Source organism: Falco rusticolus, chromosome 2, assembly GCF_015220075.1.
Source record: "Falco rusticolus isolate bFalRus1 chromosome 2, bFalRus1.pri, whole genome shotgun sequence".
Classification (NCBI taxonomy): Eukaryota; Metazoa; Chordata; class Aves; order Falconiformes; family Falconidae; genus Falco; species Falco rusticolus.
This window is the reverse complement of record NC_051188.1, coordinates 115,088,775-115,104,642: the sequence shown is the minus strand read 5'-3', so window position 1 is coordinate 115,104,642 and position 15,868 is coordinate 115,088,775. Positions and strand designations below refer to the sequence as shown.

The window sequence follows — 15,868 nt, the reverse complement described above, 5'->3', positions numbered from 1 at the left end:
CTGGTCAGTCAAATGGATTGACTGCCTCTGTAGTTTGAGCTCTACTTCAGATTTATGGTTTTTTAGTATATGCATAAAGGTCCATGTTCAGGACCTGTGACTCCCTTTTCTTCCGGAACAGCTGCAATGCTCTCTTCAGAGCTAGAGCAGGGCTGTCCTGTTTTGCTTTCTGATCCCAAAGTCCTGCTCTGGCTAATCCCCAAGTGTGAGAGTCAACTGTTTCCTAAATCTGAAGTTGGTCTCACTTGGATTCCAGAGCTCATCCCCTGAATCTCACCATATCCTAGTCTTGCTCCTACGAAGAAAACATTCATATGAACCACAACAGTTTCCAGTTTTCAGAGCTAAGTAAAGCTGGACCATCTGAAGTAGCTTATCCTCATGGTTGTTCAGTATTCAGTGCTTCATGTAAATAAAAGAAAAGCAACTTACTGGTTTGGATTTTCAATTTTGAGTGCATTAACAGCTTTCTGAATCATCCTGGCCCCTTCAGTCATAGAGCAGCTGTTCACAGCCCAAGACCCACTAACACTTGCATTTGGAGAATACAGAACAATCTGCCACTTTCTTTCCTATATTTTCTTGTTTATATTTCCCTAGTAGTTCGTTCTTTATTATTTTTTAAAATTCTGATTATGTTCTTTAATTACATTTAATTCTATGGATTTTATGAGGGATTTGCCATCGACTGTCATAGTTTGTGTCTATATGCTGCTGCTGCCGCCTATGTAGAAAACAGATGTCACTTCTTCCTCTAAACCTGTGTTGCAATTCTAGTTATACTTCTGCAGAGCTAATCTAATACGTGATACATTTATATGCATTCCCTAAGCAACTTTAAATCAGCTTGATTTAAATGTAAGACCATAAGTAGTTTAATTGCTGTTTTATTTTGCCAACTATGCCAACGTGTACTTGGTAGGAAATACATGAACAACTGTGGAGTTTTGTCTGCCTTTTTTTTTTCTTCTTCTTTTAGGCAGGCACATTTCATAATTTCTGTATTATCATTTGTCTTACTGGGCTTCAGAGGTCTGAACATCTATTTTCACAAATAGACTTGTATATCTTGGAAAAAGAAAAAGATGGAGGTAAAGAAAAATGAGTTGGAGGGAATGGGAAAATAGATTGACTCAATTCCTTTAATTTACAGTAATTCTGTAGTTCTTAATATTTTTTAATCTTGCTGTTTTCAGTGTGGTTTTTTAAATGCTAACTGTGTTTTGAAATGATCTTTTTATAAGCACATCAATTTGAAAGAAGTTTTTGTTTTGGCAATTCTGTTACGTAGTATAGCTGGTTTTGCTTGAATGTCACCACAGCAGCTAGGTGTTTAAAGCTGCATCTGCAGATGGCAGGCAGCAGCTGTGCTTGCCAAGTGCAGGTCCTTCTCTATTGTTTCTTAGCTCAGACCTTTCTGATCTCATTTCTATGGAGATCATCTCACTGGAGATAGTATAAAGGAATTAAAAAAAACTTTTAAAACTCTTTATTTTTACCATTCAGCTTGTTTCCATGGAAATGGGATCCAAAAGATTGTCAGTAGCAAACAGTTGAAAGTGAGAATTCAGTTGTAGGTTTCATTAGATGAATCCTAGCTGAGAACTGAAAATACTGATGGCCAAAGTGAGTAATAAACCATTTATAAAAATTATAAAAAAATAAGAAGAACCAATTAAAATATTAGAAAAAAATACTGTCCGCTTTCCTTTAGCCTCACTAGATGTCATAAACACGTAACTGTTCTTGGGTAAATGAATTGCATGGACACACTTGTAACTTTCTCCAGACTGCTTTCTAGGGTGGTGGCAGTTCTATGTAACAAACCTAGTCCATCCCTTCTACTATTAGGGACCTGACCTGTTCCAAACGGACATCTGTGGGCAATGAGGGATATATGGCAGAAAACTGAATCACTAAGTTCAGGTTCACTCAATTTTCAAATGTCAGCCTACGTCTTTGTGTAAGAAGTAGTTGACATCTACATTTCCAAAAGTACCTAGTTCTCTGCAACCAATAGGATAAACAAGATCTAGTGTGAACCTTACATATTTTGTTCCTTGGTTTAGAAGGGAAATCTTCTGTTGCCATTGTTACTGTTGAGAAGTTGCCTTGACAGATGTGTTTTCTTTGGAGGTAGTCAAATGCAGAATAGCTGAAGTCAACACACTTTGTTTCCCAGTCTCCTATCCCATGTTAATTTCAGGCACAACTTTTTCAGTTCTCTGCATGGAAGGCCAGTACTTACCCCTATGTGTTTTGCTCAACAACAAAACATTTGTGTAAATATTTTACCCAGGGATCCGGTTCTGTACTTAATATCCACATGTGTTGCATGCTAAATCTGCCACAACCTTTCCTTACTCAGGAGTGAGCAAAGATACTCTGTTTAGGTATATGTAAGTGAAGAACTCTTCATTTTTAGAGAGTTGTCCTTTGAGTAAAAGGATAAAGAGGAAGGGGAGGGAACTTTCTAGCTTAGGATACAAATGCGGCAAAATTTTTAAGGGCAGATGGTTTCTTCCATTCCTAAAACCACTGATTAGGGGCATACACTGAAGTAACTAGTTGTCACGGTCCACTCAGTGGACTCGAAACTGTTCGTTTACTATGATCTCAAAGCGCAAAAATCAAGGCGACCACACCAAGGGGTTATGCTTCAATTAAACAGCACAATTCTATTGTTTGCCCATAAAGCAGCGTGCGATAGGTAGAATGACAGAAAGTGAATAAAAGGTAAAGTAGAAAGAAAAGGAAAGAGGATTATAGCTACCACCATGGGTCCAAGGCTTCCCTATGGTCCCAGGTCCAGGCAGCGTCCCGCCGGTCCTTCCGATCGTCATGATCCTTGGTGGGGAAGATCTCCAAAGTTCATTTGCTAAGAAGGCATCTTCTTATGCCAAGCAACACACCTTGCTCCTCCTCTGGTCCATGGGTTGTTGCCAGTCTCCGCCTTCTCAAGCCAGGTTATCATGTGTGTCCAAAGAGTGCCCAAGGCATGGTTTGCCTCAGAGGCGGGCAGCTTCAGACTAGGAGGTGTGCTTTTGTATTATAATGATATTATAATGAAGAAAGTTCACCTGAAGTTTTTCTGGTTCGTTGTTATGACCACAATTGTGATCCATCTTCTGGACAGTTGTTATGTGGCCTTATTGTAGTTGTTCCTTTCAATCCCAGGTGGCAAGGAAAGGCATAGTACTCCTCATACCATGCAGTTCTCCTTCCCGGGGTCTTTGTGTCTTGGTGTCCACGAGGACCACATTCCATCTCCAGGTCTCTGTTGGCAATGTTGAGACAATATTGTTCTCTTTAGACCGACTCTTACACTAGTGTCCCTACCCTTTCCTTTAAATGAAGTAAAATGTCAATAAAAAGAATCTTGGACTGTGCAATATGCTAAAACTGCCATCCTAGAAAACGCTGCTGGGATCAGTGCCTGAATGACTGTTATCTGAGGTTAACAACCCACTATTAATTCATCAATCAGCATGACAACTTGTGGGGGAAAGTGTCTTTCACTACATGTGAAGTTATCTAGATACCAACACATTATGAAATACAAATGCTTGATATAACTACTCCTATTAATTGGAAAAGCTTCTTACAGTAAAGTTTGACATACAAATAAAATACCGTGATGAATTCTTCAACCACAAACAGGGTTGCTGATAAACAGTGGGAATCTGCTTGGCTTTCTACACAAATGGCATGATGGAGATTGCCAGCATGGGAAAAAAGCTAAGGGACATGGTGGAGGAGAGCCTACAGTGGGAAAAGATGCACTGTTCCCTTCACGTGGGAAAAGATGCAGTGTTCCTGGCTGTGGGGCAGTGCCGTGACCGCTGCTCCCATAGGCAGCACCTGGGACTGGAAGTCAGAGGAACTGTAGGGCTCACATGGGAACATGCAACTTTACGGCGCTGCTGTGGAGGGCTGGGAGGTGACAACAGGGTGAGCTTATATCCTCTCAGTCCTTTCTGTTCTGCATTCCTGCTCTGAATCCGACCTTGTGTACCGCTAATACTGGTCAAATCATGCCAATCGTCACTTTAACATCTTTTCTTTAAGCAGCCAATATGACCCAACAAAGGTTTGCTTCAGAGGCTGACCATGGCTTAAAGATAGGTCAAGATTCAGAATTTGTCTTCAAGGAAGTTATGACTGCTCCCATCAGGCTGGAACTGCTCCGCTGGGTTTACTTTTTTGTAGCACGGCATCACTAAGACACTTTCTTATCAGACGGTAACATGTTTAAAAATAAGATAAAATACGTGAAATGCAATCTCTCTTTTTGTATTGTTCATGCAGCCTTTGGTGATACAACCTACCGAATTATAATAAATGGCTCTTGCTGATTTTGTTGGTCTGTAGTGTTTGGCTTAAAATGAGAATAACAAAAAGTGGGGAACACTGAAAACAGATTACAGATTTCAGTATTGTGTATAGCTAGTGCAATTTTAAATTAGGTAATTTGCTCTTTATAGTGTCCTCTGTGATATTAGTGAAGTTCTAAAATGAAACAGAAAGGTTGTAAAGTAGCTTGTAGAGATATGAAAGCAGCTAAGTTTTAATCTAACTAAAATCTCAGTGTGGTCTGTAGCCTAATCTTGTATTTTGTGCTTGAATGTGGGAAGTAATCTTAAAATCTTCTCTCTACCAATCTTCACATTCCATTTTCTTCTATTTTAGTGACATTTACTCCTCCTTTATGCCAGATGTGAAAGCAAAATGGTAAAATGTAATCAACAGCAACATGGATAAGAGGTTACAATGTTGAAATAGAATTTGGAAGTCTTTCTTCCAAACCCTGTTTTTGACATTTCTTCTGCCTAAGCCCAGGAACTCAGTTTGTAAGAATTAGCTTTACACCGCTGCTACTTCCATCAACAATGTCAGAGGCTTTCCTCATTTGAAAGGAACACAATAAAAAAATTTTGGAAGTAATGCAGTGCATTGGGATGCCAAGAAGCTCTCGTTGAAGGAAGTCTGAACTGTCAGTTTGTCTAAACTAGACAGCTTCTGCCAGCTTTTGTGCATGTCAGGTTAGGTATTTTGTGGGGAGCTACCACATTCTTGTGCAGACATCACCAGTGAGATGCCTCTGAACCTTTGCTTTTAAGGTTTAAGCAAAGAATAGTTTTGCATGACTAGAATGTTTATAAATACTTTTAATTCAATTAATTAAGTGCTATAATATGAAATACACCCAAAAGAGTGTGTATTTGATAAATTACTTGGCTTTTTCTTGTCTGCACTGAAAAAAAATATGCAAGGCTTAGTGTAAAATGAAAAGCAGATTGTATTTCACCCAGGAAAAACATGTCCTTGTCTGAGACTGTCACAGATTGAGTTCTGCCAGAATTTTCTGTAAGTTATTTTGACATTTTGGAATTCACCTCATTTGCATTTAATATCTGGGACTAGTAATTAAGAGCACATTCCAGCACACAGCTGTACTTATAAGCATACCTTACACAGTATGTCTCAGTGCGATCGCTAGATTTATCTCAAAATGATGGTTAGATGTTAACTTCTTTTGAAAGTATTTTATATGTATGATGGTTAGACTACTACTTCTGTTGAACATTTTTGCAAATAGCTTTAAAATATTTTCTTGCCCATTGTGTGAATTCTTATAAACTGGGAGTTTATGGCAGACTATCTGGGAGCACAATAGAAAGACACAGGCATGCAGCATGCAAGGACTGCTTGAATGAACTAAAGCACCGTCCGTGTGTGATCGGTCCATCTTGTTTTATTCTTTTAAGCTAATTACTGAAATGCTGAGCCTTTATTAACTACATGGTTAGCAGCTAATGTCAGGGCTTTAATTTCTAAGTTCGAATTGAGATACTGATTCAAAGTGAATATGTAAATATTTCTGAAGAAAATCCCGCAGTAAGGGTGGGGGAGGTTATGTTGGATTTTTTTTTTCTTAATGTTTTTAAGAGGCAGTAGTATGTCGAGGCTTTTTTGCTTTAAGTTAATTTACTCCGTTCTGAAGACTGCTCTCTATTTTAACAACTACATTTTCATCCCACATACAATTTAAGTCTGGGTTTGGTGTGGTGGGGGGTGGGGTTTTTTTATTATTATTTGTGCAGGTTTTTTTGGTTTGGGTGTTTTTTGAGTCTTCTCTGGAACATTTAGCACATATTCCTTTTAATGGGGCTTGATACAGAAATAAATGCAGAAAACCTTTGGGTTTTTTTTTCTAAATCTACATTGTGGTTATATTTATGTATAGCAGAAATTTGTGTAATAATGCTTAAATTTGTAGTACATGTTTTACATGTGAAGAAAAGGTGATATGTCCATACCACGTAACAGATATGGTAGGCAAAACGGGGATCAGCAGCTGGGAGACTTATCTGCTTTGTTGTTAAAAGACCTCTTCTAGTGAGGTTTTAAGGCTTGGAGTTGTGGATTTTAATCAATTTTATTTAAAATTTAAAACCTAATCCTAATTCTCTTCTTTAATTCGTCATGGCTGTGGAATATTGACTCTGTTTAAGCTGTATGGGCTCATGCTTGGCAAAAGGGAAAAGGCCTGGCCCACCAGAGCATCAGAGTCCCCTTTTCCTTTCCCAAAGCCAAGATCTACTCGGGGTATTATATTGCTAGCTATAGGGTAGACTTTAACCATAGTTCAAACCAATCTGGGGAAAATGACACAAGAAGCCCTGTGCTAACTAGTCCTTCATCACGTGGTTTTGACCAAATCTGAACTTCTGGTCTTGCTGTGAATACTGAAGTAGCAACTTTGCCCTTTCTGAATGCATGCAAGTCATAAAGGCCAAAAGCCCTTGGCTGTGGAAGAATCTCTTGAGTCAGCACGTTGTTTGTCAGTTATTTGCCATTGTCTGGCTATTGTATAAGAAGTATGTTTTGTGATCCTTAGGACAGGACCTTCAGATGAGGTTATCATTCTTGTCATGATAGGGACAATCCCCAAAAGCGATGGCCTGTAAAGGCCTTCGCTTACCCTGACTTTTGGCATGGCTTCCAGGTGTACACTGCAGTGACCCGGAATCTAAATCCTCTGATTGTATCTGGCAGCACTTAGAATTCCTTTTTCTACATGAATGCCAGCTACTGTTTAAAATCAAAGTTTTCAGGCTAATGGAGCCACAGGTTGTTGGATCAGTTCACTCCTAAAGAAGGTGCACTTATTTTTCCCTTCCCCTTCCCATGTTGTTGCTGTTGTGTTCTTTTGTCTTGTGTTGTGTTGTTTTTAGATAAAGATTACGTGAAAAGTCTTGGATGTGTGTTGCCCCGCTTCCATATTGTGACATTATTTGTTCGTAAAACTCAAAGTAAAGCCAGTTAGTTTTCTACATGTTCACATGGGCCTTAAGAGAGTCATCTGGTGTCTGGTAATTTTTCTGAAATTAGGGCCTAACTCTTAAGCAATATCTTTCTTTTTCACAAGAAAAGATGAACAGATAGTCTTTCTTTCCACAGTGTTTCTAAAGGGTGATTGATAGATATAGATATAGATAGATAGATATATTATTGCTTTAAAACAGTAAACTGGACTGTACTTCCTACACTTTCTCGATCCACTAGGCCATGGGACAACTATACCTTCTTTGTAATACTGAAGTACATACGCACTGTAAATATTAAGCTGCTGAAGTAGTCAAAATGCATTTTTAAGAGTGTAAATTTAATTCTAAAAATACTGATACTCTGTGTATTAGAGTAGAAGAATGTGTGGGATTGGTATACCACGGGGGTAACAGATTGGAATTTATATTTTACCAATAATGTGTAAGGTTCATATCTTGGTTTTGTAGTCAGAATTGTATATTGCGCATAATTTGAACATATGCTTTGGCGTGTTATGTGTGTACTGTATGTAAGTAATACTTAACTTTAACATGCTACATAGTGAATTTAACCAAAGTAACTTCAAAATTTGAGGAAGTTGGTAAGAGTGAAAATACTCTGTAAACTTTTTAACTTCTGCTTTCTTAGTTTTAATCTTATGAATCTTTTTTGCAGGCAAATAATTTAACTAAACATGGCTTCATAATAAATCTATTCCATGTATGCTAAACCATGAACATGAATAATGTATATTTTGATGTATCATAGCATTAACACAATGTAGTCTGTCATTTTGAGTGATATTTATGAACAGGTTTTTGTTTTTTTCTGTATGTCAGTGCCATAAGACAACAGTGCATCTAAAAACCATGCTAAAACTTCTGGTGGGATATGATATTTTTGGATACAGACATATCACTAGTTCTGTGTTTTGGTAAGACAACATCTCTGTCTAATGCTGTATTGGTATTAGGAGTGTTTAGTGGAAAGTTGTCTCAAATCTATTGAAGCTATTTTGGGGATGTTGATAATCCTTTAGAGTAGCAGATAACAAGTTAGGCATGTGATAAACCTTTCATATGTAACACATAGATACTTTTTCAAAGATTCATCTTTTTTGAGAGCCTCTATGCAGGAATTTCCACCAGTATTTGAGAAGTTTTTAGCTAATTTGATGTAATGTAAAACCTCAGGGGTGTGAAGGCAAGAGGAAAAAAATTCCTTCTTCACCTTTGAACTGTACAAATGAGAATTTATAAAGGCAACAATAATGGCATGACATCTGTGACAGATTTTTTTTTTTTTTTTTAAAGCAGAAATAAGTGTAATACAGACCCTATGGAGCCAGGAATGTAACGTCTGTATATACAGCTAAATGTTTCTAAGGGCAATTGTGTAAACCAGGGCAACCTACACCAAACAGCCCAGACCCACCAGCCCAGAATGACTGCTTCCCAGCTGCCAACTGCTGCAGGTGCATCACCAGTACTGTGTGCCTGAGCTGTGGACATTGCTTAGAGAACTGCCAGAGCACCAGCCCACCAACATACCAAACAGCACTGTTCTAGCGAATTTTTTGCACCATAGATGACTGAATGACATGGCCAGGCATTTTCTCAGACTAATTAAATTTCCTAATGTAAATATGGCCAGTACTTCCCTCTTCTCTGAGGTACATTTAAACGTTTTTGTTAATAGAAATTTATCAGAGAGTTTCTGAAATAATATTTGTACCATTCTGTAGTTGCTGTCTTTCCATTAAACTTTAATTATCCTTAGTGAATCCATAGGTGCACATACATGGGGGGTGTGTCTGTATAGATGGGCTCAGTGTTGTATATGGATATGCATAATACATATTTTTCTTAGTTTTCAAACAATTTTATTTTCTTTTCAGTGGGATGCCATAACTGAAATGGATGAACACAATCGTCCCATTCATACTTATCAGGTGTGTAACGTGATGGAACCAAACCAAAACAACTGGCTTCAAACAAACTGGATCTCCCGTGATGCTGCACAGAAAATTTATGTGGAAATGAAGTTTACCCTGAGGGACTGCAACAGTATTCCATGGGTACTGGGGACCTGCAAGGAAACTTTCAATCTCTACTACATGGAGTCGGATGAGTCCCATGGAGTAAAATTCAAGCCAAACCAGTACACTAAAATTGATACTATTGCAGCTGATGAGAGCTTTACCCAGATGGACTTGGGTGACCGCATTCTTAAACTCAACACGGAAGTTCGTGAGGTTGGGCCAATAAACAAGAAAGGATTCTATCTCGCTTTTCAGGACATTGGAGCATGCATTGCTTTGGTGTCAGTCCGTGTTTATTACAAGAAGTGCCCTTTCACAGTCCGTAATTTGGCTATGTTTCCTGATACTATTCCAAGGGTTGATTCTTCCTCTTTGGTGGAAGTACGAGGCTCCTGTGTGAAGAGTGCTGAGGAGCGTGACACTCCAAAATTGTATTGTGGAGCAGATGGGGATTGGCTTGTGCCTCTAGGACGATGCATCTGCAGTGTAGGATATGAAGAAGTTGATGGTTCCTGCCATGGTAAGAAAATATTGTTTGACTTATTATTTTTTTTTTAAATTTTAAACAAAAAAGTCATGATATTCTATGCACAGCAAATAGTTCGTGTACATTGGAAATACTGCATCACATTTTCAAGGAATGCCTCTTGTCCAGAAATGAGCAAGGCCATATTGAGTCATGATATTGTGGATTTCTAAGAAAACATTTAGTTACTAAAGTTGACCTTCATTTCATCTAACTGTAGGTGCCCACAATGTGCATGTGTGTGGACAAGCTAGTTACCCCGACTCCTTCTGTAGGTACAGATAATATATGTATTATCTAGGTACCTGGAGATAAGTACAGGCTTTGGAGCAGGATTCCTCTAACACATTTGAGGTATCTAGCACAGGGTGAGATGAGCAGTGACTTAAAAAAAATAACTTTTTTCCCCTCCATATGCCTAAGAAGGAATCTAGTCATAGAATCATAAAATCATTCAGGTTGGAAAAGACCTTTAAGATTGAGTCTGACTGTAAACCTAACACTGCCATGTCCACCACTAAACCATGTCCCCAAGTGCCACCCCTACAGGTCTTTTAAATACCTCCAGGGATGGTGACTCAACCACCTCCCTGGGGAACCTCTTCCAGTGCTTGACAATCCTTTTGGTGAAGACATTTTTCCTAATAGCCAACCTAAACCTCCCGTGGTGCAACTTGAGGCCGTTTCCTCTTGTCCTGTTACCTGGGAGAAGAGACCGACGCGCGCGCACACACACCCCCCCGCCTACCACCTCCTTCCTGTCAGGCAGTTGCAGGGAGCCATGAGGTCTGCCCTGAGCCTCCTCCTCTCCAGGCTGAACACCCCCAGCTCCCTCAGCCACCCCCCTTCAGGCTGGCTCTCCAGACCCTTCCCCAGCTCCGTTGCCCATCTCTGGACACGTTCCAACACCTCCATGTCTGTCTTGTAGGGAGGACCCAGAGCTGAACATGTCTGAGGTGCGGCCTCACCAGTACAGGGGGGTGATCCCTGCCTGGTCCTGCTGGCCATACAACCTCTGATCCAAGCCAGGATGCTGTTGGCCTTCTGGGCCACCTGGGCACACTGCTGGCTCATGGTCAATTAACTCATACTCAGACCATTCCTGTAAGCACATAAAGACAGAGGGGTTGGTTTCACCTTAAGAGATAATGTCATTATCCATGCTTCTGTAAAAAAACCAAAGGGGGTTAAATGCCACCATGAATAACATGCATATTAATGTAGTAGAAAATCAGTAGGTATCAAGTTCAATTAGAGACTCTTGAGGCCCTATTCAGAGTTAATGCAAAAGATTAAAATCTGAAGTGATCAAAATGGTTTAATTACAATAATATAAGTAATGCTGTATCTCTAGTATTGTTTTTTCACTAAGACTAATGTACAAATACAGATTGTGAAGTAGGTGTCAGTACATCAGTTAGTTGCTGAATGTTGTTTGCCACCTTCTTGTATCTAAAGAACTGTCTCTCTGAGGATAGCTGCGCTTGGTAGTTTCAAGAATCTTGCTGAAACTGCACTTTGTGCTGGTATCTATAGAACAATATAACAGTACCTTGTCACTATGACAGCGAATTAAGGATATTTCAAATCAAGGTTTCAACTTGGAGGTGACTACAAAGGGAAATTTATTTTCTTCCCTTATCAACCTCTCACTTTCATAGGAAGGACAGTGAACACCTGCAGGAGCAAAAGCCGTGTCTTCTGTGCAATGCAAGTGTTCCTTAATGCTCTCGCTGCCACTCTTTAAAGCATGGCTGCATTTGTGTCTTTGTGAGAACTGGATTTCATGTACAAATGGTAAAATTCAGATTACTTTAACTTTTGTGCTGTTCAGAACATTAATATGTTGCTAAAACTTTGTAAATGCTGTGGTATACTTGAGTAAAGCCCAGGACTCTGCGCTTTTGTGGATTCAGTTTGAGGCTACTATCCATGGAGAGAGTGTGTATGTTTAGACTTTATTTTCCACCTGCCAGGACTGCTGGATAGGTGACTCTTACTTAATCTTGAAAGGCATGCATCTTTTCGTACTGCACAGTTTCTTAGTTGTTTTGATGGCTTCAGAAAGAGTTACTAAAGGATATATGTACTTTGCGTGTTCTACTTTACATTGTTTAAATGACTTGAGAATAAGGTACTCTTTCTGCAGTAATAATTGTAAAGAAAGCCTCAGTAGTCACCAAGATACCAGGCTACTTTGGTTTTACGTCTGTTTTGTAGCAATGAGGAGAAAGAGTCCGTATCCATAAATTACTCAAGTGACACTGCTATTGCCTGAGTATTTTGCTCAAGAGCTCCTCAGGTTTTTTGGTGTTAGGGAAGCTGCACAGCAACCTTGGCTAATGTGAAGTATTAAAAGCACGTTATGCGTTGTAATCAGAAAAGGAAGTTTGCTTTGATCTTGCTGGCAGTAGTGGGTAGGGGGTAGGCAGGAGGAGAAGAGAAGCCGCTACACCTTAGTCTATTAAGAAGACGTGAGATATATTTATACAATCTTCGTGCTTTCTAGATCCCTCCCCCAAATCCCTACCCAAAGGTGTCTTGTCCCTCCCATTCCGCTGCTGGAATTAGAAATCTGTGTCTTGGAAGTATGTGATGCCATTCTGTCAGTGCTGCTTGTAGACATATTTTGTAACATATTCAAAACTGATAAATTTATTCTGCATGAAAATAACTTTCAAAATTTTGTATTTTGAAATCTGCTCTGGTAAGTGATTAGGTGGTGGGCAATATTTGCTAATACTTCAGTGTATTTTTCCTACTTTCAAATGGTGTCAAACTTTAAATTACACACCGGCACACAGCTCAGTGGGGAATAATAAGCTCTTCATGGAAAACATGTCTTATCTGTCACAGAATGTAAAAAATAAATTTCTATTTTGATATCTGTAGAGATACGCACTCTCTACTTCAGGAAGCACTAAATGGCATAAGGAATGATACTCTGTTGTTGTCATTGCTCCTAGTTTCACAAAGCAGCAAGAATGGGAATAAAAAAATTCTTTGATCAGTTTTACGACTGCTGTTAAAATCATAGGGAGGCAAGTAAAGTAAATTTTGGCAGTTGAAAATAACCTAACTGGCAAAGCTTCAGTTAATTCAATATATAACGGTTTTATGCACATCTATCTCTGTCTGTCAGTCTATCAGTATTCTGTATCCATTGTATGTGCTTTTAAAAGCATCATTTCAGAATGAAAGTGTCTGAGAATAATTCATAACCAGATTAAAATATCCATACTTATTAAACGTATACCCCAATGCATCTAGAACTGTTCAGAGGCACATTGATAGAGAATTTTTCATTCATTTCAGGACTGTCTTCCTTTTCTGAAGTCAGAGGGGAAAAGTAACATTGATTGCAAGAGGTTCAGAGTTATTTGTGTGGTGCTTTTTTTTTTTTTAATGGCATAATCTTAAATATAGCATCTTCTCTGAATTGATTGTGTAAATAGACTGTTGCTCTGTGATTTGAATCTACGTTCAAGATTATTTTTTTCCCTCAATGTCCTGAAATAGCAGCAGCGTTCACATATTCTTTTGTTTCTTTAGGTATTAGTAAACCAATTGGTACCAATAATGTGGCAATGCTAATCATAAATGGCTTTAATATGAAGTACTTGGTTTGCTGAATCATTTATACCAGCCCCATTCACAAATTACAACATAGAAGGAGGAGATGCTGCACAGGGTTCTACTGAACATCAGTTAAAAGTAGCAAGTGCAATGTCATATCTTCTCTGAATGTCAGTTCAAGACAAGAGTTGTGCTAAATTTAAAAAATGTGTAACATATACAGACCATGTGAGGCTTTTAAGTGATTTTTTTATTATTATTTTTTCACAGAAAGAAACAATCATAACAAGAAACACTATAAAAACTTAAGTACAAAAGTTCAGTTCTTTTTAGGTATGATATAATAAAACTTGGATGACTGTTTACTGAAGTCTAGCTCTTTAATGATTTACCAAAAATTGTGAGAATTACTCAAGGTTAGCAATTAATTGCAGAGAAAAATTCATCAACTATGTATAGCAAATACTAATTTATAATCATTTAAGGATTTATTTTAGTTTTAACCGAACATAATGCAGAAGTGTATTTTAACTGTAACAAGATGATTGCTCTTGAGGAATATTCTCAGGAACCCACCCCCCAAAGGGTTGAAGAAGTTTTTAAAATGTAAACCAACAGGCATTGACATTCACCTGTTTATTTTTAATAAAACAAATACAAACAAATAAGAAGTAGGAATGTAAATTTCAAATTCTTTGATCTTGAGTTGGCTGAAGGACACTTCCAAGGGATACCAATGTCTGAATGCACCGAGCATATGTTTAATTGAACAAACCCTTCTTTCTGTTATTCATTACTCAAATTTGTGGTAATGTGTTTGTGTTAAGATTTTTACCTTGGCAATCTTATCTTCAGCCATTTCATCTGAGTCAACTGGCAGATGTTTTCATTTTGCAAATATGAACTAACCTCGTCCTCATATATGTACCTATAGCATGTCATTTTTGCTGGGAAACCAAGAAGTTAGTATTATATTCATGCTTTAGTTACCTGTCTGCTGTCATGAAAGCAGAAAAAGGAAAAAAAAAAATTAACCACCACCCCATGCATTGGAACAGCAAGCTTTCTAATAGTTACAGGGATAAATTTTGTGTACACTTCTTTTGGGTTTTTCTCCGAGGTACTGATTTACTCATGGTTTGTTTTTGGTTTTTTGTTTGGTGTTTGTTTTGTTTTGTTTTGCCAGTCCGTAGGCACTGAAGGAAGATCTGTAAATGAAAAGTGTAAGAAGGTTTGGACTACCAAAAAGGGACAAAATAAGATTAAATTTAAATTTCAAAGACTGCAAATTATCTGTTTAAGAGAAAATCTTTCCACCACAGAGTCCCTCCTGCAGCAGAGCTGGAACAGTTCTCTTGTGCTGGAGCAGATCCCTACAAGAAAGGGTACAATTCCGTGCCCACTCTTTTGGATAGCCAGCAGCAGGAAATTTGTCAGAGGTGCTGAATGAGTGGAGGACTGAGAAGCTCCACTGACGGTGCTTTCTTTGTTGTGTGATGGGACAGGTGCAGAAGGTCCTGGGACTTCTGCAGCTCTGTGGTTGCATGAGTTGGTACGATCTGTCTCCGTGACCACCACAAGTGATTTTTCTTGTGGGTGGAACATCAGTAAGTTCCTTTTTCCTTTCAAAATATAGGGCAGACAAGTAAGAAGAATGATAATGCAAACTTACCAGTTTAAAGGAAAAAAAACAACACCCTAATTGAAGCCTCATTTCCCCCTGAAACCAAAGCCTTTCAATTTCCTCCTCTTGTTTTCAATTTCCTTCTTTTTAAGTGCAACCTCACAGTGAGCCCACCTCAAAGCTCATCATTGCAGCGTGCACATGCAATGTTGTGCCAGGAAGCCAGTGCCGATTTGTGAAGGAGCAGGAGGGGAGGTAGGTGGGAGCATGCGTAGAGGTAGCACCAGAGGTGGCGTGAAGAAGGTTAGGAGGAGTGGTTACGTATGACCATAGACCCATCAGTATCAATTCCAAGGTTATTCTTCGCTATCCTTTGTTCCCTCTGCACCACTACACGGCGTGTTGTGCTTAGCAGGCATCCCTTGACAACGTTCCCGAGAGCAGGGAGGGTGGAAAGGCTACACAACTCACTGAATTCTTCCCCTTTCTTGGGTGTCAGAGAGTACAGTTGTCTATCACAATCTTTTCTGCGCTGATCTCTTATGGAGTTAATGTAAATGGTTTTGTTGTTTCTGAAATAGTATTTTTAACTTATTATCCAACTCAAAAAATTATTAAGTAGTTGCATTATTTCTTTAAAGTAAACAGCCGTATCATTTATTGGAATTTGTAGCAAATTCCTGAATATGCAAGTCCTGTGGAAGGGGTTGATGCTATTTTCCTGTGCTTAAATGATGGTTTATTATTTTATTATTATTATTTTATATAA

At 38.7% G+C, this 15,868-nt stretch overlaps 1 protein-coding gene across 2 annotated transcripts in view; it reads left to right on the top strand.

The window, feature by feature from the left end:
- Positions 1–15,868, top strand: part of EPHA6 (EPH receptor A6) — a 513,653-nt gene that overhangs the window by 118,739 nt on the left and 379,046 nt on the right. For both annotated transcript variants that reach the window (XM_037378259.1, XM_037378258.1), the window contains exon 3: positions 9,230–9,893. In XM_037378259.1, coding sequence (XP_037234156.1) covers positions 9,230–9,893 — 664 coding nt within the window. The remainder of the gene's footprint in view (positions 1–9,229; positions 9,894–15,868) is intronic.